The sequence below is a fragment of the Bactrocera dorsalis genome, chromosome 1 (assembly GCF_023373825.1).
Source record: "Bactrocera dorsalis isolate Fly_Bdor chromosome 1, ASM2337382v1, whole genome shotgun sequence".
NCBI lineage: Eukaryota > Metazoa > Arthropoda > Insecta > Diptera > Tephritidae > Bactrocera > Bactrocera dorsalis.
The window spans coordinates 5,643,149-5,668,768 of NC_064303.1; the positions used below are offsets into that span (position 1 = coordinate 5,643,149).

Consider the following 25,620-nt stretch of genomic DNA (forward strand, 5'->3'; position numbering starts at 1 on the left):
TTAAGTGCTCAAAAATGCAGTTGCTTTGCTGATTATTTGAATGACAACTACCATCGTCACCTATCACCATATCATCGATAGTTTCAAGGTACAGTCTTTATTGATATATTTTTTTTAATTGCTTGCAATATCAGTTTGCGCACAGCATCAATAAGTAGTTTTCGGCGCAACAACTGATTTTCGACGACTTTCACGAAATCGGTCTTGGAGTCATCTACGACCTCGATTGAATTCACCTAAACACCGATAAACTCTGGTCTTTAATAAAGCTTCATTGCAAAAAATTTCATTAAGTTCATCGTTGCAGTGTTGCTGAGTTAATTCACGTCGAAAGTTGTAAAAAATAATCACGCGAAAATGTTCGCGATTTAATACCATTTTTGCTGAGTTGGATATTTTAAGTTACTGTAAACAACACAAATAACGTTGAAAATAAAAGTATATAACATCAAACATGTCAAACTTTAAGATAAAGTTGTAAGTTGCCAGATTGCAACACTAGGTTTGCCAAATCCCGTAATAAAAAAGGCAACCTACGTATTTGCTCTATAGACTTCGAGTTTTTAGAGAATTTTCATAATTATATATACATTCAATATATATACAAACCAAAAAATCGGATAACACTTTAAGTACGAGTATCATCTGGCAGCTTAAATAAAATTCATTTATTATTGCAGAACTCCTTTATTAACAACGTTTACATTCATTTCGATTAAATACATATAGAATATTTATAAAAGCATTATATACCAATATGTGCTTTAGTAAGGTACTCTCTTAAGGCGCATCAATGAACAAGTCAAATGGCACAGCGGTCAAATATGCATTAGCTACGAACAAAACAATGGGTTCCCAAGTTGTGCGCGTTTCTTTTACCAGTAATTTATAGAATGTAGGCCAATGTGAATTTATAACAGCCAAAATAACTGTATCTAAAAATAAATAAGAAAATTTTTTTTATAAGTTTTATGTATATATTTAATTGAGTTGAAAAAGTTATGCCGAGAGCGAGATGCAATACAAGAAATTAATACAAGAAATTGCAAAAAAAATATATATATACTGTTATTTGTATAAAAAAAAAATACTTTAAAATATAAAATAGATAAAATTGTATACGTATCGATGAACATTTGAAAGGAAAAGAGATCAGATTTTATATCGTTTAAATTAAGGAGAATGAATAAACGAAATGTATCGATAATTTATTGATAAAATTAGTAGTTAATTTCGGAACTATCTTAAAATTAAAATTTTCAACCATTAACAAAGCAGGCCTTCGATAAGAAAATTACATAATAATATTGATTTTAATAATAATATTAAAAGTATATCGGATTATGTATCGATAAACCTCAAAAGAAATTAATATAGAAAATTTTTAATTTTGATAAATAGATCTTTCGATAAGAAAATTTTCAAATAGCACCGAAAAATGTATATTTATGGATAAAAATAATTTTGAAAATATATCGAATTATGTATCGATAAACTTAAAAAAAAATTAATATAGAATATACCTTAAAATCAAAGTATGCGTCTAAATATTTAAAAAATATGTATCAATAAAAATAATTTTTAACATATATCGGATTGTATATCGGTAAATATTAAAGGAAATTAATATAGAAAATACAATCCAAGCCCGCTAAAATTAAAAAAAAACAGATAATTTTATATTTTTCGATAAATATTTTAAAGCAAATAGCTCAGACGTTTAATCATTGAAATTGAAATTAATAAATAAGCGATATTTATCGATACATTTTTTTCATTTAGTAATACCTTACAATCAATATTTTTAATTTTGATAAATAAAGCTTTCGATAAAAAAATTTTCAAATAAGACCGATAAATTCATATTTATCGATAAAAATATTTTTTTTAAATTTATCGAATTATATATCGATGAATATTAAATGAAATTTATATAAAAAATATCACAAAAGTAAGATATCTGTATAAAAATTTAAAAAAAATATCGATAAAAATAATTTTTAAAAATATATATAATTCGATAAACATTAAAGGAAATTAATATACAAAATACTTTAAAAGCAAGGTAAATATTAAAAAGTATATAATTATATAATTATCGATATGAGATATACATATGTATATCGATAAAAAAATTTCATTTCAGGAATTACCTTAAAATCAACATTTTTAATTTTGATAAATAGATCTTTCGATAAGAAAATTTTCAAATAGCACCGAAAAATTTATATTTATCGAAAAAAGTATTTTTGAAAAAATATCAGATTATATATGGATAAATCCTAAAAGAAATTAATATAGAAAATAGCATAAAAGCAGGGTATTTGTAAAAAAATTTAAAAATGAAGTTATGTATAAAAATTAGAAATACTAAAATATAATTCGTCTTTATAAATGGTTGGGCGAATTTTAGTATAATTTTATATAAATATTGCGTATTCGAAAATATCTGTTTTTTAATAAAACTTAAATTTTTTTCACACTTACTTAAGCCTTTATCTGGTACTATATTGTCGGCATTGAATTCCAAATCACCGATTTGCGGTATAACATTGAATGACTTCAACTGCAAGTATTTATGACCTTCACGCTCTGTGAGATCACCTTCTGCCTCGATGTCCAGCTGCAAATCAGCTAATAATAAACAACATGAAAATCATGTAAATATGCACACTTAATTTCTCTCTTCTCTTTCACTTACTCAATTTGCTAGTGAATTGCCCCTCAGGTTTCAGATTCAAACCTTCTGCCGTCAATTCGCCTTGGAAAGCGCCTTGTTTCTCAATGCTTGGTGTTTTCGTAGTCACTTGCAACTTCACGTGATCGCCTTGCATTTCAAGATTTAGCGTATCCACGGTGCTCTCACTTATGCCCTTTATGATCAGATTGTGTACGTTCAAGTAGCCTTTTGCGAAATCGTCAGTCATTTCCACCTTGTGGCTTCCTAAGACCAAGGGATCCAGGGGTGGTATACTTAATTCAGGAATGCCACTCTTAAGACGTGGTTTTATCTCTTTCAGTCCATTCTTAATGCATGCATTGAGATCTGAATTAGTGCCAACGCAAGTAGGTATACCAGGCGCTAAAATAAATGAAAATAATGTAAACAATAATATCTTGCTATCAATTAAATAACTTAAATGGTGACATTAATACTTTTTAAGAGCAACAACAAAAACTTGGAATTGCTAATTCTAATTGTCGTGGTCATTGCGGTTAGTGACACAGGTCCTTGGCACACATGCGTTCATACGCGCACGTGTTTACTCGTTCTCGTATCGGCGAAGTCACATCGCCAACATAATTGCCTTGGCATTGCTCTCAGCATGTTTCAAACGTTATTACGTATGTGTGTCATTCAGAAGCTAATGCTTTTAAGCTTACTCATAAAAATTCCGAAATTCTCAAATAATTGTTTAGATTTTTTTCTGATTTTGCTTTCGTTGACATCAATTTAATTAGGTTGAGACATAATTAACGACTTTAGTATGTTTTAGTATTGAGAGATACTTTATTAGTTTTAGTTGCAACGATAGTGAATTTAAACTCAAAATTTCAGTTTTGTTACTTTGAAATTGTCGTTACGCCTATTTAGTACACTGTATGGCCTCACTTTATACAAAGCGCACAAAACAAGGGAAAAGCAAAAAAACATATATTTCTCTGTATATTGATTTCTCTCAAAAAAGTAACTTCTCCAAAAAAGAAAGAGTACCAAGTTCTCCAAGTATAAGTAGCTTCAAGCTATTTCAATAATTTAATTTAAAAATTACGTTTCTCCGGTGACGATATAATCTATACTCGTATAGTGGTATTGAAACTGTTGTAACATTTTTTTAACATTATTCTTCAAATTCGTTCTCAACTAAATTGGTCAGGAGAAAACTTAACATAAATTTGGAGCTTGGACCTTCTCCTAATAGTTTTTAAGGAGCAAAAAGACTGAGGAAGGTAGAAAGAAGAGATGCAAGCTTCACTTGTCATTTGATCAAATTTGACCCGGATTGGTCTATATAATACAGTTTCTCAATGGCGTTCATCTCCTACATTTTTTCATTTCGAAATAAAAATGTGTCTTCCGAGGTTATTTTATTTCTACAACTGGTTTTTCTGAGTTCTACAGCGAAGTTTAGGACGGTTAGTTCTCTAAACCATTGCTCTTATAGCATAGTTCTCCAGTATAGTTCTCTATTAGAACAATGGTTTACCCTTGGCATAAAATCTTTCAGCAGTTCTGTAACATTTTAGACTAGGAATTGAAGCTTGGACCTTCTTTTTATAATTTTTAAGAAGCAAAAAGGCAGAAAAAGGTAGAAAAAAGAGGTGCATGCTCCACTTGTCATTTAATCAAATTTGACCCGGACTGTTCCATATAGTATAGCGTCTCATTCGAAATAGTATACTACTAAGTACACTAAAAAACTGAGGGAATAAATGTCTCTTCCGAGATAATTTTATTGCTAAGTACAACTTTTTTTTCAATGGTGTTCATCTCGTATATTTTTCTTTCCGAAATAAAAATGTATCTTCCGAGGTAATTTTATTTCTATATACAACTTGTTCTTCTGAGTTCTACAGCGATGTTTACGTGACTAATTCTATTGTTTATATATCAGTTTCTGCCAATGTCAAATCAACTTTTACATTTATCTCACATCACATTAAGTTTATCGCATGATATTTGTCCCATAACATTTTTGTCGCATGCGATTTGTGTGCACACTGCCAGCTTGCAAATGCTATTTTCGTGTTAATTTTATATCAATTCAAACTGGTTGTAAATACCGGAAACGATTCAATTAGACCACTAATAATTGCTATTTTTATTGAAATCGTTTAAATTCGCATTAGTTACAGTTACACGATTCGTAAATTATTTTATGCACGTGCGTGACAAATTTCATATAAACAAAAAGTGGAGCAAATTTAATTCCAAAAAAAAAATATTTTCAAAAAAGTCACATGATAACCAATAGCTCAAATAATTCTAACAATTTTTCTGATAACATCACTGATATTTTTGAAAAAAAATATTTACTGTCATCAACTTTTCGTCTTTATTCGTAGAATTTAATTTTAAAAAAGTAATATTGGGTAGTCGAAAAAGTCTTTTCGTATTTCCTATCAAACTTCTATTTATTTATTTTTTCTATTATAAAGAACCTTAATGAACCAAATATGTACCATTTTGGTCGACCACTTTTTGCCATTTCTCCACTAGAGACATTATTCCATCAGTGTAAAACTTTCACCAGTGTAAATCGAAATTTCGAAATTTTCAGAACGAAAGCAAGCGAACCAATTGTGCTACAGCAAAGTCTCCGTAAACTTCACAAATTTCATTGGTGGCTTGCGTGGCATTCTTCCCTTTTTTATACAAAAATTTCAAAATATAGCGAATTCCCTCATTATTTTCACTTATTTTTGAACAGTTGTAACTTTTTTCAACTTCCCCGAATTTAATTCTTTTGGTTAAATGAAGCTCCAAGTCTCACCTTACCAACACTATATGATATGACACAATGTGATTGGTAGCACTGGAGATATACGACTGCAACATCTATTTACAAAATACGAAGAGACTTTTTCGACCACCCAATATTTTTTCCAGCTTGAAAGCTCTTAAATATACAAATCTTTGATATAAGAAAAAGTCTGGATAAGTACAGTTTTTTAGAAATTGGTTCTACAAGAATCCGTATTTCAAAAAATATAACCTAACTGGTTCAAAAGTTAGGAATTTTTAATGAAAACAGATTGTTTTACGTGTTTTTTGTATGAGATATTTTAAAGGCTCTGCGAATCCTTTTACATTTTAGCTAAACATTTTTCTTTGCAGGGAAGATTTTTTCACGGAATACGAGTATAGGTTCGTTTTAACTCTGCTAGGTTATCGTTAAAGAACAATAAAGATGTCTGCGAAAAAACCCCACTTCCATGATAAAAAGTAGTACACAGTTGTTCGAGCTTTCAGTTGAAATTTTTGACAATCGAAATAAGAGACTATCGTTGAACATTTCTTTGATGTTTAATTTGACTAATACTTATAAGAACAAAAATTATCGAGAAAGCATATCTTGGACTTCCCACTAGTTTTTATCCCATTTTCCTTATATTTTTCTAAATCTAGTTATATATACCGTAATAAGTCCTTTATATTTTGAAACTCAGCACACTTACGTAGAGCAGTCAATGGCGTGATATTAGGCAACTTTGGCATATCGACTTTCAGTTGAAAACTTGCAGCGCACCAGCCATTTAAGCAGGCCAGTATAACGAGTACGTACGAAATGCGCGACATTTTCCTGATTTCTAACAAAATAAAATTGTTCTAAAAAATTACACTTAAGGATGCGCGATATGTCACTTAGAATTGCCTAGGTGACTTGTTTGAATTATAGAAAAGAACGCGAGTGCTTCGAAATAAACGCGACAACACTTCGAATATTTTTGAAATAATCCGGAATATATCAGGGTAGATATAGTGTTTTTCATTACAAACACATCGAAGGGCTTTGCAACACACACGCAGCTAATCAATATTTTCCGATATATACTTGAAGTATATAAGAATTTTTTCAATCAAATCGATTTTCCATGGTGTAGCATTTCAACTCATATTGTAATGGCATAATTATTATTATTATTTTTTAATAAATCGGCACCTTCGCGGTTATTGTAAATATTTGAAATATTAAAAAACTGAATAGATTTTATAAAGTTTTGACCAAAGTGATATTGAAGTCCGATTATATGAGATTATATGCAAATGCGTCAACTATAAAAAAATTAAATAAGATCACTTTAAAGTATTAAAGTCAAAAACTAAAGGATTCATGTGAATATATCGATAAATTTAAACAAAGAATCCCCTGAATCAACTGCCGACAAAAGCTTTTCATTTATATTCACATTTATGTTTTCATTATTTGTTTTTTATAAATATTTGAAACTAACAAAGTATACTTTTGCTAACAAATTTTAGCTTTTTATTAACGTTAAATATTTTAAGACAACCAGGCTTAGCATATTCTCAAAAACACAACATTTTTTTAAATACAGTACATTTAGATTAAACTTTAAGAAAATTCAATAAATAATTTTACAAACATAAATACTATTTAGTAATACAAACATAATCTTAGCTATGTCTCTAAATCTTATCTTAACCTTAAAAATTTTTCCAATTGATTTCTCGAATCAAAACTTTAACTGTAACATCTGGTACAAGAAGTTATATAATATATATGTATATACACAAATATCTTTGTAATTAAATAAAACTATTTTAATGCTTATAGCTAAGTTACTTATACTTCAAAGGAAAGACTTGTATTCACGCATTTATTGGGCTCAGATTGCCCAATAAGCCTGCGATCGAAAAAGGATGTGGCTTTATCCTGCTGGCAGGTCCCATAACAGGTGGCGGCAGCATAGGCACACCAACAGGCTTGTTGTGCAGCTTCGACGCGCTTGCCGTAGCCGGAGTGTCACATCGCTCATTGCTAATATTAACGACATCGATTTCGGATTCGTCATCGTCAGAAATTTGTGTTTGTGCCATTAACAGCTCCAATTGGTCCAGATAAGCTGTAGCACGCAATATCTCTTCTGTCATTGCTTCATGTTGCTGTTCTAGCTCTTTACATTCTTCTTCGACAGCGATCTGTTCCAGCTTTTTGATACGACGACTCATACGGCAAGCGATTGTGTTTTTATTGCGACGCTCCTGATCCTTGGGCGAACGCTCCTTCTTCGGAAACTGGCGCACCATGTTCGTGTGAAAAGTGCAAATGCTGCGCAGCTTATCCTCGCTAATGCGTGACAGCACCGCGCTGGCGTCCAATTGAGGGTCGCTGCTGTTGACGAGAGAATCAGCGCTTTTAGGCAACTCCAAGGTACCGACTTCTGTGGGCTTAAGCACCGCTTTAATGCTGTTGGCACTCACCGGGCTAACACTTTTGTTCGACAAATTTGTTTTGTTGCCCTTGATGGCCAAGGTGCTAATGGCGCTTGTGTTGGCGGACACATTAATGACACTGCTGCCGGTGATAGGACTGATGGCGCTGTTGTCACCAGAGCTGCTGTTGTTACCCGGCTTTTTGGGTGTTGTGTAATTATGTTTCGTTTCGCCGACTTGCACAGTCTTCTGTTTCTTCTTCGACGGTTGTGCGAGCAACGATGGCTTTAGCTGGCGTTTGCGTTGTTGACCAAGTTGGGACACGCTGGCTGCTACCCCTTTCTTTGGTGTTAATGTGACGACGCCGCTATCCTCGCTGCTTGGATTGGATGTGCCACATGCACCACTGGACATTAGGCGTGGCCGCTTGCTGCTTGGCGTGCTGGTGGCATTGAAGCGCGTCACAAAGCCCATATACTCAGAAGAGCAATTTGAGTCGGTGGAGAATGGTGTTGTAGCGCGCTCAACACCGTAAAAGTGTGGATTGAGCAATATAGCGTTCGGTGGCGAGCGTCGGTCGCGATTGAGTTGATCCAGCTCTTGTAGTACATCTTCTTCACGTGGACGCTTGCCATGATCGAACTTCTTGTGGTGATAGAGCTGGTTCTCGGCATTATCATGCATAGATAGATCCATTTTCTTGAGCTGTTTGTTGCACGGATTTCTTTGAAATAATTTAACACTTTTAACGAATTTGTGTAGAATTTCTACGAAGTGATTTGGTTTTTCTTCTGAATTTTCTTCACGGCACAATCAATGTGTTGTCACAATGCTTAAATTCTTAGTAATGATCTAGCTAGCCCTCGGCCGCACCAATTTATATGCCACAAAATGTTGCGATATCAGCACACTTGAAAAGTGCCACACATTCTTAGCTGATAACGCTCGGAGGACAAACAAAGACTTGTTTACGTTTCCGTTTTTATTTTTCAGGGATTCTCCTTTAAATCTTGTTTTTGCAAAACAACATGCCAAACAAAACATTTGTTTACATTTTCATTTTTATTCTTCAGGATTCCTCTTCTAAACATGTTTTTGCAAAACAACATCCAATCCATTTACTAATTTTGACACAAACAAGTATTGTTCTGCACTTGTTTACGTTTTCGTGCGCACCTTTAAGCTATCCTCGCGGCAGCGGCTCGTTAACGCCTTGCATTCTAAGCGAGCAGAGCCTTCGTAGCGATCCTCGCTGATATGCTAATGTTGTTTTCGTTATGGTTGTTGTTGTTGTTGTTTTCCTTATAGTTGTTGTTTTGTTTTGCGGTTTGTTTACATTTTGCTTGACTTTCTGCTCGTAAGTACAGCTTATACTTTTAAATTTCAATATTTGCTGGTAGTTAGTCAGATCGAAGTCAGATAAAGTACAAATAAAAAATTTTATAAAAATGTTTACATAATTGAAAGTATTAGTTAATCTATAAAAATATGTATTAATAATTAAAAAAAATTTAAAAACTCATTTTAACTCACTTTTGTTGGTCTATATACATATTGGTTCATATATGTATGTATGTCCGTATAAACTTAAGCAATAGTTTGTTTTGACAAATATTATTTACAAACAAATAACATATAAAATATAATAAAATCTTCATAATTAAAAACTACATAATTTTAGTTTAATTAAAATAAAATTTAGTTAATATCAACACCTTCTTTTAACTCATATCCAACCGGCGTGATAAGCTAAATGTTATTAATTGTGTAAGCAAGTAACGGTTGTGATACCTCCAATATAAAAACATATTACTATAATAGCTTAGTTAACATAAGTAAAAGAGATAGCAGTAGTATAACCATTAGTATAATAAATTAAAGTAAAAGGTACGATAAATTAACCCTTACTTAATATTAAATTTTTAATGCTTGTGAAATAAAAAAAAAATAATCTAAAAAATTGTTAATGCTTGTTAATTACTTAATACTTAAAGAACCTAATGTAAAATTGTGAAAACATTTTTTTTTTAATTTTCGGTAGTCTATAAGTTGTATATAGTACCTAAAATGCAAAATAACGTAACATCATTTTTCATAAGTTTACACATGAAAGAAAAACGATATAATAGCAACCACTCATATTGAAACAAAATTTGAGTTTTGGTTATAAAATGGTTATATATAGGTTATGTATTGGTTATCATACACGCATACAAAAAAATTTAATTTTGGTTATAAAATAGTTATACATATATTGTTTATCATACACTCATATTGAAAATTTGAGTTTTGGTTATGAACTGGTTATATATAGGTTATATATTGGTTATATCTGGCAGCGAAAGCTGAAATTAAAGCAATATTTTTTTTTTTTTGATAATACGTCGCTTTGCATTTTAGGTGACCATATATAAATTAATAAATTTTGAAATGACAATTTTTTTGATGAAAAGCCTCAAAAGTGTAACCACTCAGTTTAAGCAGCTTCATTGGTTTATTTTTAAACGCATTTTCTTCTAAGCTGAATTACGAGTATTACCCAAAGTCAGTTTTTGGCGGACCAACTACAACAGCATCTTTGGGTAAAATTCAAATTCAAAAAAAAAACAATAAAAATGTTTTTTTTGAAAATTGCTTATTATTGTAACGATGCTCCAATAAATTTGAAACAAAAATATCAATATCACCCAGACGTTACACAATCAAGAAATTTCTTCAGGTGGCAGTACACTCACACTTTCCAATACCAAAGTACCGCTTTTCGAACTTAAACCTCGTATTGATATCAATTTTTGCGTTCAAATCGTAGAGCAAGCTCACGTTCAAACGGCTTATAGAGCAGAACAAATAAAGTTAAAGTCGAAACAAGTAAGAAAGGTAATAAGAAACAAGTAAGTAAGGTCTCGCAAATTGCCAGAAGCAAAATCAGGTAAATATCTTAAGGTGCAAAACGTCAAGCAGAGATTCGGAATCCAAGCAATTTTATTTATACAGTGAAAGGGAAACATTAGCCAATAATTTCATAAGAAGACCAATCAAAACTAATGCGTCCAGTTATGCACACCAACGTAAGTACACAGTAGCTATTACACATTTTAAAGAACTTTTCTGTTTAAAACACTATTTATTCCTTTTGGCAAACCTTCCAATTTTTCGATCGTGTTACGAGGAATATATGTCCAGACAGACTATTTTGACACGCTCCCAAAGCTCATTCAAATTTTTTTGGGTGATAATTGCGCTGGCACAGAGTTCGGTTCACAATAGCCCACAAATTCTCAATTGGATTACTATTGTTGATTTTCAAGCCACTTCTTCACTATTTTAGCCGTATTCTTCAGATCTCCATCATGTTAAAATACGATATCCTGTATTGGATATGCGCACTCGTCAACAAACAAATGCAAATATGTTTGTAAAATATTAAGATAATCTTCCTTTCTTATTATTACGTCTATTTTATGTATTCGACCGACTTTCCACCAAGTGAAAAACACCATTATACGACCGCCGCCTTGTTTCATGGTTTCTTTAACTTGGTGTTGTTGGAGCAGCTCCCTGGTCCGATGCCAGTAATACAACTTACCATCAGAAAGGTAACGATTGATTTTTGTTTCACCAGACCATATAACTCAATCTTTCCAATCTTCAACTGACCAATTTTTATGGCTGTCCATTCACTGATTGGCTTGTTAATTACTTAAGTGGCTTTCTTAGGTGTTAATTTGGAGTTTTTACGAATTAACCGCTTCATATGATGAGCATCACTTAATATCCTTGGTCGACCACCAGAGTTGTCAGCCGTCAACTTATTCCTTTTTTTGCGCTGAAATGACTATTGTTTTACTAACACCGGTTGTTTTTGCAATTTCTTTGGTTGTTTAGGAAAACTACCAGTAACTCAAAATTGGCGTGCATAGGGTAGACGCATTAGTTTTTTGTGGTTTGCATATGAAAGAATTGAAAAAAGAAAAGTATTTAAAGGAAACAAAAAATTTCAGGCAAATCGAATTATTATTTACCAATTCAAAAATTTGACAAACCTCCGAACGGTATTGCTCGTCACTGTACAGGTATGTATGTATACTCGTATAACTCATACCATATTTGGCATAAGATTATTAAAAGCAATGCAAATAATTATATGTAGTACTACATGGGAATTTGGGTGATTCGTAGACCATTTTCACACATTTTTGTCATTAAACTATAGTAAAACCAATATAATACGTTAAATTTAACAAAAGTTTGAAGATGTTAAGTAGGTATATAACGGGTGATTTTTTTGAGGTTAGGATTTTCATGCATTAGTATTTGACAGATCACGTGGGATTTCAGACATGGTGTCAAAGAGAAAGATGCTCAGTATGCTTTGACATTTCATCATGAATAGACTTACTAACGAGCAACGCTTGCAAATCATTGAATTTTATTACCAAAATCAGTGTTCGGTTCGAAATGTGTTTCGCGCTTTACGTCCGACAAATTTTGTTCAGCGATGAGGCTCATTTCTGGTTGAATGGCTACGTAAATAAGCAAAATTGCCGCATTTGGGGTGAAGAGCAACCAGAAGCCGTTCAAGAACTGCCCATGCATCCCGAAAAATGCACTGTTTGGTGTGGTTTGTACGCTAGTGGAATCATTGGACCGTATTTTTTCAAAGATGCTGTTGGACGCAACGTTACGGTGAATGGCGATCGCTATCGTTCGATGCTAACAAACTTTTTGTTGCCAAAAATGGAAGAACTGAACTTGGTTGACATGTGGTTTCAACAAGATGGCGCTACATGCCACACAGCTCGCGATTCTATGGCCATTTTGAGGGAAAACTTCGGACAACAATTCATCTCAAGAAATGGACCCGTAAGTTGGCCACCAAGATCATGCGATTTAACGCCTTTAGACTATTTTTTGTGGGGCTACGTCAAGTCTAAAGTCTACAGAAATAAGCCAGCAACTATTCCAGCTTTGGAAGACAACATTTCCGAAGAAATTCGGGCTATTCCGGCCGAAATGCTCGAAAAAGTTGCCCAAAATTGGACTTTCCGAATGGACCACCTAAGACGCAGCCGCGGTCAACATTTAAATGAAATTATCTTCAAAAAGTAAATGTCATGAACCAATCTAACGTTTCAAATAAAGAACCGATGAGATTTTGCAAATTTTATGCGTTTTTTTTTTAAAAAGTTATCAAGCTCTTAAAAAATCACCCTTTACATAGGAGATAGTATTGACACGATAATTAAAAAGCCACTGCCTAATAAAATGTTCCCAAGGTTTCATCAATGTTCCTCACATACAATCACTAATCATATGGAGTAAAATGTTCTAAAATCATAATATTAGTTATATGGGAGCTAGGTCTTCGCTCAATTTTATCCATTTTAGGCGCAAAGATACACTGTTATGAGTAAAACACGCTGAGATATATATATATATATGTCTCATTTTCATTGAGATATACATATATATATATATATATTTTCCCGTAGTTCCTAGGGGGAACATAGGGCCGATCTCGATATATATATCGATATACTATAGCAATACGAAGTCACCAGAAACTTCGAAAATCTTTGTACTATATGAGAGCTAAGGAAAGTATTGACCCGATTCAATCCATTTTTGACGTAGAGACATACCATTGAAAGGAAAGGATTATCCCTAAATTTCAATTGTATATCTCACATATTTTACCATATTTTATATTGATTGCTTCTTGATTTGTTTACTGAAAAATTAAAGAGTCGAAAGGAAATTGTGTTATATGGAAAGTAAAATTGGTTGTAGGTGTTGTGGCATAGGAATTTTAAAAAATGTTATGTACCAAATTTGGTTGAAATCGGACGGTCAGGTCATCGAGATATGTGTTTTCAACTAAAATAGGGCGTTACCACGCCCATTGTTCAATTTTGACTCTGGTCCTTATAAAGCTGTCTAATACAATCTTGATGGTTTAATGCCTCTGCAGTTTTTGCTTATTTATTTATAGCGCTTTTAGTAATTTTTAATAGTAAGATCCGATTTCATTAATTTTCACACTGTCATTAAGGATACTTATAGCATATATCTTGAGCGAATTTGGTTATTTTAGCGCACAAATGAACCTTGCTTAAATGTTAAATTACAGTTCTATATCTTAATTTAATGCTTAGTTATGACATTCGATTTTAATGGTGTTTTGTGGGCATGGCAGTGGTCCGATTACGCACATCTATGAACTCGACCCTACTTTTTTGCCCAGGAACATACAATCCAATTTCGATATATAAATTTTTTCTCAAGTTACAGCTTTTACGGACGGACAGACAAACTTCGATTTCGCGAAATTATCTTGTCAAATAAGTAATACTGAAAAAAAAAAGTATAAACTTCTTGAGGGAAAAAGGACGTATATAAAATTTCTGATCGACGTCTTAAAACCTGAGGGATTAGTTTGTGTATTAATGACAAACAGACCGATATGGCCGATTTATAAAAATTATTTAAATCATTAATTTATATTCTTTAACTAATTATGGAACGACTTGGCGCATTTTACATCGAGATTTTAAATTGAAAGCATAGAAAATAAAGCTTGTGCAAGAGCTGAAGCCGCTCGATCTTCCCAAGCGACATTGATTCGCTCTATGAGCTGTTAAAAAGCTTCAACAAAGAATTGACGTTTTCTGGCTCAATGGGTATATAAACAAGCGAAATTTCCACTTTTGAGACGAAGCATAACCTGAAGAGATTCAAGAGCTGCCATTTTATCCAGAAAAGACAACGATTTGATGTGGTTTGTAGGCCTGTGGAATCATCGTTTCATATTTCTTCAAAAAATGATGGCGGCGAGAGCTTTACCGTCAATGACGAACGCTATCGCGCTGTGATAACCAACTATTTAATGCCTGAAATTGAAGCTCGTGATTTCGGCAGCATTTGGTTTCAACAAGACGGCGCCACTTTTTTTAAGATAACACTTCTGTGAGCAGATAATTTCACGTTTTAGGCCGGTCAATTTTCCTCCAAGATCGTGTGATATGACACCGTTAGACTTTTCCCTGTTGAAATACCCCGCTTCGATTCAGGCCTTGGAGCAATCAAAATGCTCGAACGAGTCATCCAAAATTAGACTTAACGGATGGACCATCTGAGACATACCCCCAGCTAACATTTGAAAGAGATAATCTTCAAAAAAATAAATGCCAAGGAACGTTATTTCGATTGATAATAAACATTTCCCATTAAATTTTAAGTGAAATTTTAAGTGAATAAAAAAAGTAGGGAACTCGAAAGGAATCACGCTTTATATTATTGGGTAGTTGAAAAAGTCTTTTCGTATTTCTAATCAAACTTCAACTTATTTTTTTATATTTATATATATTTTTTTTTAAATTAACAAATATATACCATTTTGGTCGACCACTTTTTGTAATTTTTCCGTTAGAGACATTATTCCATCAGCGTAAAACTTTCATCAGTGTAAATCGAAATTTCGAAATTTCCAGTATGGAAGCGAGCGAACCATTGTTGTGATACACGAATGGTATGACACAAAGTGATTGGTAGCACTGGAGATATACGACTGCAACGCCATCTATTGATAAAATACGAAAATACTTTTTCGACTACCCAATATTTGTTGCAATTAACTGTTTTTTTTATAAAATTTTTAAGCATAAACAAATTTCCGATAATTACGATCAAACAAAACCACAAATTTTCTCTTCTAGAATTACACAAAAAAATTAAATTATTAAAAAATAAAAAAATGTACAAAAATCAAAACAAATGATATAAAATCAAAATAATTACAATAGTGGAATAGAATGATTAATTTATTAATGATTAATTTATCGTAACAATTAAAATAAGTAAATAAGTGATAAAATTCAATGTCATAACATTGACCATCTATCGTATGACATAAGAATACAGTTTTCGGAGGCACTCAAGCTGGCATAACCCTTTACGGGTTTTTTCTGTGCTATTACCTGGTTTGGCCTTCAGATGGTCGGATTTATGGGTGGATCACTCAATTGAAATTTCCCGACCTTGATGTCTTTATGTGCCACACAAAGCAAATTCTATTGGTGACAGATTAAGCTTGTACCAAAACAAATACCTGCTAACGAACGGTTGCTGTCACCTGGAGGCAACAATGGACCAGCTACATAATATTTAGAAGTGGCTGTACCAAAGTTACCTTACCTTTTATTGATGGCTTAACGCAACGCACGAGTTGTTTATCACACATTGCTCTTCAAGGTTCAAGGTCACAAACGTCATTTTCGATTTCTTAATTCTTGCCTTAGCGCTAACTGTACTACTTTTAACACCTTCAACATTCCCACACAAACATTGTTATTTCACGTACGCTTAACACTACCACTTACACGCTTCTGATGCGCTACTGCTCGATCGTCAGCAGCGCAGCACAGCTCAGCAGGTGGTTATTTATTGACACACGCATTTTCTTTCGGCGCGATCATATTTTGCCACAAATTGATTCACAAACATGCATTGAAATTGTATGTAAGGTGTGGCATGCCACACTAAGCGCTCACTTGCTTATTCATCATGCTCACACTTGCACAGCAAGAGCGTCTTATCACTTTGTTTCTATACATATGCCTGTTCAAGTATGGTGTATCCTGCCGTGCGTTGTGGCATCAAACGGCTTAGCTGCAGTTTTTACTTTTTAGTCTCAAATCTCTCATTCTATTTGCTTTTATGCTTATGTTTGTTCATTCAATGCCACATAATTGTTCAATTAGTGATGGTCTTGCAGCTCGCTCGAAATTCCTTCTTATGTAAACGCGTGTATGCGTGCGAATTAAATAGCGAAAGAATTCGTTTAGAAGATTGTCTTCATAATTAATCTTTATTTACTCGAAACCTACTGTGTGGCTGATAAGACATTCGAGCTCATCTTATTTCGTAGTTTATTTGTTTTTTGCAGAATTGAAGGCCTTTGGCGTCATTCAATATAATAAATAACTACTTTCTAATCATTTCCGCGAATTCGGTATTGACAAAAAATATTATATTTATTTAAACATTGTCGATTGTATGTATAGTATATATTTTTGTCTGAACGAAGATCGCTCAAATTTATATTTGGAAAACTCAAGTTATGACTGCGCTGTGTAGGAAAGTGATGTACGCAAACTCATTCGTAGGCTATGATTGTTCAAAGCAAATGCAGTTATTGGACGATTTCAGATTGATAAAGTTTGGAGAGTTGCGAGGTTTCCAAATAACTTAATATATTAAGTTCAAAATTAATAGTTAATATTAGGAACAAGAGAGTCGCTTAAAGGCACACTCGCTACGAAATTAAAAAAAAATCAAAAAAATATATATTTTTTCAAATTTCAATAATTTATGCCTTTAAAAATCCTATACTAAAGTTATAAATTAGAATTTCAAATATTTTACAGTTACAGTCTTCTAAAATTAGCCGCTCAAGCAGTTTATCTATAAATGCCTTTACTTCAAATTCACGTTTAATGTCTTCAATTGACTCAAATCCATTTCCCCGATGCGGTCATTTGAGTTTGCTGAATAGCCAGAAGTCACACGGAGCTAAATCAGGCGAAAACGATGGTTTTGGCACGATATTTGTTAAAAATTTGGCGAAAAACTCATGAAGAATCATGCGGTATGCCATAATGTATTATGATGGTGCAAACACCAAAGCTGTCGGCTCATAATTCCGGCCTATTTTTACAAATTTTTTCACACAAACAGGCCTATAAAATATTAGCCTGTATTTTATTTATTTTTTATCAAATCGCTTAGAGCTCCGAAACAATGCACTTTTATGACCTGAACGTAAAAGGCCTTTTTTGTCTGAAATTTAATTTCATACAACTTTTTCTTAGGAAATTTTTGAATGAAACCAGCTGGTCACTAATTAAAAAAAAAAACGTGAAACCTCGAAAATGAAGTAAGTAAAGTCAAAGTTAAAGGCTTGAGCCTTCATAGATTTTTTTTGTCAAAATAAAACCCAAAATTTGCATGTGTCCCCCAAGAAATAAAAAAATGTTAAATGAAACACCCTCTCAAAAATTACAAAAAAACAAGAAAAAACGTTAACTTCGGCTGCACCGAAGCTAATATACCCTTGACAGGTGTATTTCTTTTAGTAACTATAATACGTGTTCAGTTTGTATTGAAGCTATATGTCTATAGTAATCCGATCTGAACAATTTTTTCAGAGATTACATTGTTGCCTTAGAAAATAATATATACCAAATTTCGTGAATATATCTGGACAAATGTGAAAGTTTTCTCTACAAGAACTTAATTCCGATCGTTCAGTTTGTATGGCAGCTATATGTTATAGTGGTCCGATATCGGCAGTTCCGACAAATGACCAGCTACTTGAAAAGAAAATGACGTTTGCAAAATTTCAAAACGATATCTTAACAAGTAAGGAAGCGATAAGTTCGGGTGTCACCGAACATTTTATACTCTCGCATGATAAAGTGATAATCGAGATTTCATTATCCGTCATTTACATATTTTTTATTTTGCTGTAAAATTAATTAGAATTAAATTCTGAGAGATTTACCGATATTTTCGATGAAAAATTAGGTTAGGTTAGGTTAGCCACTGAGTTCTTCTTCGTGTTCGATATTAGGGACCTTGAAAAGTTATAGTCCGATCACGACAATTTTTCCACAAGGGATACCTCAGCTCAAATACCGTATTTGTGTAAAGTTTTATTCCGTTATCATCATTGGTTCCTAATGTATATATTATACAGAGAAGGCATCAGATGGAATTCAAAATAGCGTTATATTGGAAGAAGGCGTGGTTGTGAACCGATTTCACCCATATTTCGTACATGTCATCAGGGTGTGAAGAAAATATTATATACCGAATTTCATTGAAATCGGTCGAGTAGTTCCTGAGATATGGTTTTTGGTCCATAAGTGGGCGACGCCACGCCCATTTTCAATTTTTAAAAAAAGCCTGGGTGCAGCTTCCTTCTGCCATTTCTTCCGTAAAATTTTGTGTTTCTGACGTTTTTTGTTAGTCGGTTGACGCACTTTTAGTGATTTTCAACATAACCTTTGTATGGGAGGTGGGCGTGGTTATTATCCGATTTCTTCCATTTTTGAACTGTATATGGAAATGCCTGAAGGAAACAATTCTGTAGAGTTTGGTTGAATTAGCAAAAGTAGTTTCAGAGATATGTACAAAAAGCTTTTTAGGGGGCGGGGCCACGCCCACTTTTCCAAAAAAATTACGTCCAAATATGCCCCTCCCTAATGCAATCCTTTGTGCCAAATTTCACTTTAATATCTTTATTTATGGCTTAGTTATGACACTTTATATGTTTTCGGTTTCCGCCATTTTGTGGGCGTGGCAGTGGGCCGATTTTGCCCATCTTCGAACTTAACCTTCTTATGGAGCCAAGAAATACGTGTACCAAGTTTCATCATGATATCTCAATTTTTACTCAAGTTACAGCTTGCACGGACGGACGGACAGACAGACATCCGGATTTCAACTCTACTCGTCACAGTGATCACTTTGGTATATATAACCCTATATCTGACTCTTTTAGTTTTAGGACTTACAAACAACCGTTCTGTGAACAAAACTATAATACTCTCCTTAGCAACTTTGTTGTGAGAGTATAAAAACTGAGGGACTAGTTCGTATATATACAGACAGACAAACGGACGGTCGGACAGACAGACGGACATGGCTAAATCGACTCAGCTCAACATTCTGATCATTTATATATATACTTTATAGGGTCTCCGACGCTTCCTTCTGGGTGTTACAAACTTCGTGACAAACTTAATATACCCTGTTCAGGGTATAAAAATATATACACATATATAATCTTGTTGACCTAAATCAACCTAATACGTGTAATACATATACTACTTTTCGAATCAAAGGCCTTTGTTTATATGAATTTACTACAAAACAAGAGTAGGCTTTCATATTTTACATAAAGTTAGTTAAAATCTGTGCATAAGTTCTTAAAGATCAGTTTATCTAAAACCTGAATTGAGTAGAAAATAGAGCGGGTTTTACCTAGTACTGTGGAAATTTTGGTAAAAATCTTTGGAAAAGCCCAAGCAGAACAAAGTTTCCGATAAATTAGTTCGTTATTTCAGCCCGATGTTAAAAATAACATTGCCATTGAGCTTAAACTTCACAAATCCCTTACTAACACGTTTGTTTAGCTCACTGCTCTGCTCTCTAAAAATAATGTTTTCATTATGCTATTAGATACAGCGGAAGGAGAAGATACTATATTTACGTTATAAAAACTTACTTTTATGTTGACTTGTGTAACTGACACTTGTTCGGATTTCCAAAATTTGTGTAACATGTTATGCAGTAACTACTACTCAAAATCAACCAAAATATCAAACTTGTACAGTACTTGTACTTGTACTTGTTAAAATTTTAGAAATTTCTGTCATTATCATTGATTTATCAGCTACGTACCATAGTTGTGTTTTTATAAATTTCAATGTCATAGAAATAGCGAAATAGCCCTTAGATGCGCGATTAAAACACGACTCTAATCTAACAAGCTGTCGAAAGTCCAAAATTATCATGCATTTATACAAATAAAACTACTTAAAGTGTGTGCTCACCCACTATCTACGTATAAATGAGTAAACTTTTCAAGTCTGTTAGTCTTTCAAAAGCTAAATAAACGATGTCGTTTCCGGCGATAAGCGCAATTCAAACCATCTCGAATGTGAAAACTCAGCAGAGCACAAATAATGTCAGTTGAAGTACATATACATTGTACAATCTCTATTTAATTATTTACAAACACTGACTAAACTTATTAAAAATAAACTCCTAAAATTTGTCGCTGTGATCATTCCGAAAAAATCATAATTTTATTTTGTTTTCTGGAGTAACCATAAAGCTGAAACGAATATTTTAGAGTACAATTTTCTGTGTTGCGATGTCTTTATATTCATCTAATGATCCATTTCGAGGTTCCCTACGTTAAAAAAAAAACACAGAAACTTCAAATTTAAAGAGATAAGCTAATTATCATTCGAAAGAACATTCTTTGTCATTTATTTTTTTGAAAATTATCTCTTTCAATTATTGGCCGCGGCTACGTCTGAGATGGTTCATTCTTTGAGTCCAATTTTCGATAACTCGTTCGAGCACTTCTGGCGAAGCGGAATTGTTCGCATAGATTTTAGATTTTACAGATCCCTACAGGAAAAAGTAATATGGACCGATGATTCTATTGACCCACAAATTACACCAAACCGTTGTTGTCTTGGAACTCTTTAGGTTGCTCTTCGTCCCAATTGCGGCAATTTTACTTTTTTACACACCCATTGAACCAGAAGCAGGCTGAACGAAATTTGGCTTGAAAACGTCGGATCTTGTTGGAACTTTTCATAGAGCGAGGCGATGTGGCTTGGAAGCGCCTTCAATTATTGCACATGCTGAATTTTGGACGCTTTCAATTTAAGATCTCAACGAATCTTCGTGCACACTCTCAGCTTATATTTTCTACACTGCGTGCTGAATGTGGCCTTTTCGGTCGAATACTATCCAATAATGAATACTGGGTCTCAAGATGCGTGAAGGTGTTGTGAACAGTGCGAAATTGAGCTAAAACACGCCTACTTTCCTTATAACAGAGCATTAAATTCCATATAATTCTTTCACTTTTCCCTTTACAAGTCGAGTACCTAAGAATATATCGGAATAAAACTTTGCTCAAACAGTACTTTTAATGTATGCCATCTGAAGCCACAAGGTACCGAATATATGGACCCCAGTGCGTATGACCGATTTTTTCCGAAAATATCGGGGTCACCGGACATCCATAAAGTGTCCATGGAAAATTAATTGAAAATATAACACAAAATATATTATAGATTAATTCCGAAATTGTAAGAAATTGCTCCATATTTTTCCCAGCCTTCATATAGTATTACCGGTCAATATGGGAGATATTTCATTGAAATGAGTATATAGCTGTTACTCAAACTGATCGAGATTCAATAATTCAATGCTTTGACTTTCCTCGTCTACCAGACGTCCACAAACTGCGAGTCGTCGCTAGAGAAGTCTCCACGTATGAACCAGCTCTTTAAAATATATTTGAAACCTGAGTATAATTCCAAGGAGAGAAAGAGAGCGATTACGCTCACATTTTTAGATCTCCAAATCTTATTTCTACTTTCCTGCTCATAAACATTAAGGTGAAGCGTCAATATAATTTGTTTATATCTCTCTTATATCTCCAATCTCCACGTATGAATTACATGTAGAGATCTCCAATATCTTGTTTCTATTTTCCGGCTCATAAACATTAAGGAGCATCAGCATAATTTTTCGAAATGCGAGTTGTGTTAAGAAAAGTCTCCAAATAAGTCGCTATTTTTGAACCAGCTCTTAAAAATATGATAGAAAGCTCAGCATAATTCCATGCAAAGAAAAAGAGCGATTAAGCTCTCATTTTTAGATTTCCAATATCTTGTTTTTACATTCCTACTCATAAACATTAAGATGAAGTGTCAGTATATAAAGTCTCCACTTATAAACCAGTTCTTAAAAATAGGATTAAAAGCTCATAAACATTAAGGTTGAGCGTCAGTATAATTTTTTTGAAATGTGACTCGGGACAACAAAAGTCTCCACTTATAAACCAGTTTTTAAAAATAGGATTAAAAGCTCATAAACATTAAGGTGGAGCGTCAGTATAATTTTTTGAAATGTGAGTCGTGACAACAAATGTCTCCACTTATAAACCAGTTTTTAAAAATAGGATTAAAAGCTCATAAACATTAAGGTGGAGCGTCAATATAATTTTGCAAAAATTGTTTTTTATGAAGTGGTGATTATTTTTTTTTCATCGAATTTTGCAAATATACATGATTATATATAAAAGTTTTTATTATTTATTGAATTATTGTATTGAAATTGATTTTTTATATTTTATATTTAAAAATAAATATTTTCCTCCAAGATTCCTAGCCATTAAGAAATTCCAAAAAAATCATTGAGTGAAAGTTTTACGATACTATAGTAATGTAGGTCAAAATCTTAAGCCTATAACCATTACAAAAACTGCCATAAGCCTAATTACAAAACACACAATTAGCGTTAATCTTTACAGTTCTGGAGTTAATTGGGTTTTTATAATACTACGTTACCTTGTATCTATTGGATACCCTTTTTGGGAATATTCTCGACAGACGTGGACTTTTCAGAATTCTTTATAGCCCATCATTAAGCTATATTCATTATTCCTTGTGCAATTTTTGAAGATTAACAAGCGTCTACCTACTTCGGTTGTCTACCTGTCAGCATAGGTTTTGTGAGAATGCTTTTTCAATGTCACACCTTAAGCTGACCGCAGTAAATGTGCAATAAAAAATGTCAATAAAGTATTTGACCGTTACAAACTTATTTTTAAGGATTTAGCAACATCCTATAATATCTATTATAATCAATTTCTATTACCAATATCTTACCAAAATTTAAATTTAAATGAAAGTGAAAAGTAATCACATATAGCCATGGCTGTAGAGAGAAAATCAATGGAGATATTGAATAAGAATAGCTCAAGTACTTTTATGATAACTTGATAATGATCGGTTAAAGTATACAAAAGTAACATTATTGCAAATTTAATAAAATTTTATTTTGAAATTGATGTTGACCGTTGAACAAGGCCAAAATTGTAATGAAAATTTTCCGAGCACGTTGACAACTCGGGGGCGTTAAAATTTGTCTCGCCTACCTGCAAAATAACAAAGGTGAAGGTGAAGTTTTCACGAAAGGTCTTTGTTTTCTGCGCAATAAACAATTATATTTTTAAAGAAGGCTTCTGAAAATTCATAGGCTTGTTATTGTTATTTCAATTAAAGTTAAATTTGGTTGCTCAAATCACCTTAGACCGCAATTATGAAGCAAGTACGTTAATTATGTTTACTGCCTTCGTTCTAGGCGACTTCAGAGCAGCCCGTCTGTTCAGCTATAAAAGCACTGTACGCGTCGCCGTTCAGTGTCATTCCTTAAAACTAATTCAGCAGGAATAAGTCGCAAAATCACAACCACAAGAACTGAAAATGAAGCAATTTTTTAATACCAATTCATTTGTTGCCAACGGAAGCTCTTCAATAGGCAAGACCATCCATGAGCAATCTTCTACAAAGGTAAAGGAGTCGAAATCTTCCAAATTTTTTCGTCCGTGGGTCAACGAGAAAACCGAAGCTAATTCTTATCAATCGCAGGTAGAACAGATAAGGGACACGCTACAGAACCAACATTTGGGACCACCAGCACAGAAGGTGGTCAACTTGAACGATCCACCGACGAACTCTAATAAAGTGAAACGTGTACCTGCAACAACGACCATTCCGCCATCAAGTATGGCAGCCATACAACAAACAATGGTTTATGCAAATGCTATTCCTATCCCGCCACCATCACTCACACCACCGCACTCACCATTTGACGCACGCTATGGAGCCTATACCACGAACAGGAGACAGCTCTATGCTCAGCCACCATATGTGAACACTACAGGGAATATGCCTGCATATTCAGCAAATTACCGACCCCCTAACCAATATACAATGCCAATGATGAATATGTTACACCCACAACGACAGGTGCTTCTACCAGCACAGCCTGGAATTGCCCAACCGGGTTTCACACATAATGTGTTTAATACGCTACCTTACACCGCACTACCAACGCATTCAACAGCAGGTCAATACTACCATACAAACGTCGCACAGCCTTGGCCAAACGTAGCCTACACGAATTATCCAATTGCAATGCAACAAGAGCGAGCGACATCAGCACCCCCATCACCGACAAGAGAACATCAGCCCAAAGGGTGTGCAGGGATGCCAAAATCCAGGAGTTTCCCGGATAGCACCGCATTGCACGCACTGATAACCCAAGCAAATATGGATAATAAAACATTCTACCCACCTCAATACTACAGTGAACCCAAAAATGAGGCCAAGACTTCTGCACCAGCACCTACCGCGACAAAACCATTGTTGCCGGAGGCGACGCCGACCCCCTGCAAATCTACTAAGCGCAAACCTATTGAATATCTAGCCGGCAAGTTAACAGCATCTGGAAAGCAATTTAAAATGATGTCTTCCGCAATTCAGTTAGAAAAGATATTAAAGTATCGGCCGAATATGGCACGCCATCGCCCGAAAAAGGAAGAAACGGCGGAGCAGCAACTTGCCCGTGAAAAAAACACTATCGCTTGTCGAAAATATAGACGCATGCGAAGAATTGCTAAAATTTTGGAACAGGAAATGGTTGAAGCAGAATCAGCAAGTCATATCGCGGACATTTTATGAAGACATACAACAATTTTTAAAATCGTAATAAATACCTATATATTTATAAAGTTGACCTTTATATGTATGATATTATATGTAAATTTTTTATTGTTATATATTTTTAAGTGACGCGAAAATAATGAAAGCCATTATTTGTTTAAGAGAAATTTATTCTTGTCTTTTTACTCTTCATAATCGGGTGAGTTGTGCAGTTCCATATCAAGATTAATTAGGTTAGCGAAGGTCTGAACAGCTTCCCGGGATGACTCGGGAACCGATTTCACACATTTTCGCCATTAAACTATATACTATATCCATTATTATTAGATCCATTTATTTTTTCTACGATATTTGGGGTAGTCGGGAAGTTTTTTCGTATTTTGCCAATAGATGTAGTTG

General features: G+C 33.6%; 3 protein-coding genes across 6 annotated transcripts; 1 reads left to right on the forward strand and 2 right to left on the reverse strand.

Annotated features, from left to right (window-relative positions):
* Window positions 1-667: 667 nt before the first annotated feature.
* On the reverse strand, window positions 668-6,449 carry LOC105232432 (circadian clock-controlled protein daywake). Its single transcript, XM_011214109.4, has 4 exons — window positions 6,181-6,449; window positions 2,702-3,082; window positions 2,488-2,634; window positions 668-935 (listed from the first exon to the last, which is right to left on the reverse strand). Exons 1-4 carry the CDS (start codon window positions 6,299-6,301, stop codon window positions 781-783), a joined length of 804 nt encoding a protein of 267 aa, XP_011212411.2. The 5' UTR covers window positions 6,302-6,449; the 3' UTR covers window positions 668-780.
* Window positions 6,450-6,961: 512 nt separating this feature from the next.
* Window positions 6,962-9,661, reverse strand: LOC105232431 (uncharacterized). Of its 3 annotated transcripts, none has more exons than XM_049459018.1 (2): window positions 9,434-9,661; window positions 6,962-9,293 (listed from the first exon to the last, which is right to left on the reverse strand). In XM_049459018.1, exon 2 carries the CDS (start codon window positions 8,594-8,596, stop codon window positions 7,337-7,339), a length of 1,260 nt encoding a protein of 419 aa, XP_049314975.1. In that variant the 5' UTR covers window positions 8,597-9,293; window positions 9,434-9,661; the 3' UTR covers window positions 6,962-7,336. The 3 variants fall into 3 exon arrangements, with proteins under 3 accessions (XP_049314975.1, XP_049314980.1, XP_049314971.1); XM_049459023.1 differs by having other exon boundaries at window positions 6,962-9,273; window positions 9,434-9,654; XM_049459014.1 differs by having other exon boundaries at window positions 6,962-9,378; window positions 9,434-9,654.
* Window positions 9,662-10,706: 1,045 nt separating this feature from the next.
* Window positions 10,707-25,410, forward strand: LOC105232429 (bromodomain-containing protein 4A). 2 transcript variants are annotated; one of them, XM_049459005.1, is made up of 4 exons: window positions 10,709-10,791; window positions 11,902-11,973; window positions 23,858-24,066; window positions 24,145-25,409. In XM_049459005.1, exons 3-4 carry the CDS (start codon window positions 23,980-23,982, stop codon window positions 25,237-25,239), a joined length of 1,182 nt encoding a protein of 393 aa, XP_049314962.1. In that variant the 5' UTR covers window positions 10,709-10,791; window positions 11,902-11,973; window positions 23,858-23,979; the 3' UTR covers window positions 25,240-25,409. The 2 variants fall into 2 exon arrangements, with proteins under 2 accessions (XP_049314961.1, XP_049314962.1); XM_049459004.1 differs by having other exon boundaries at window positions 10,707-10,791; window positions 23,858-25,410.
* Window positions 25,411-25,620: the final 210 nt, after the last annotated feature.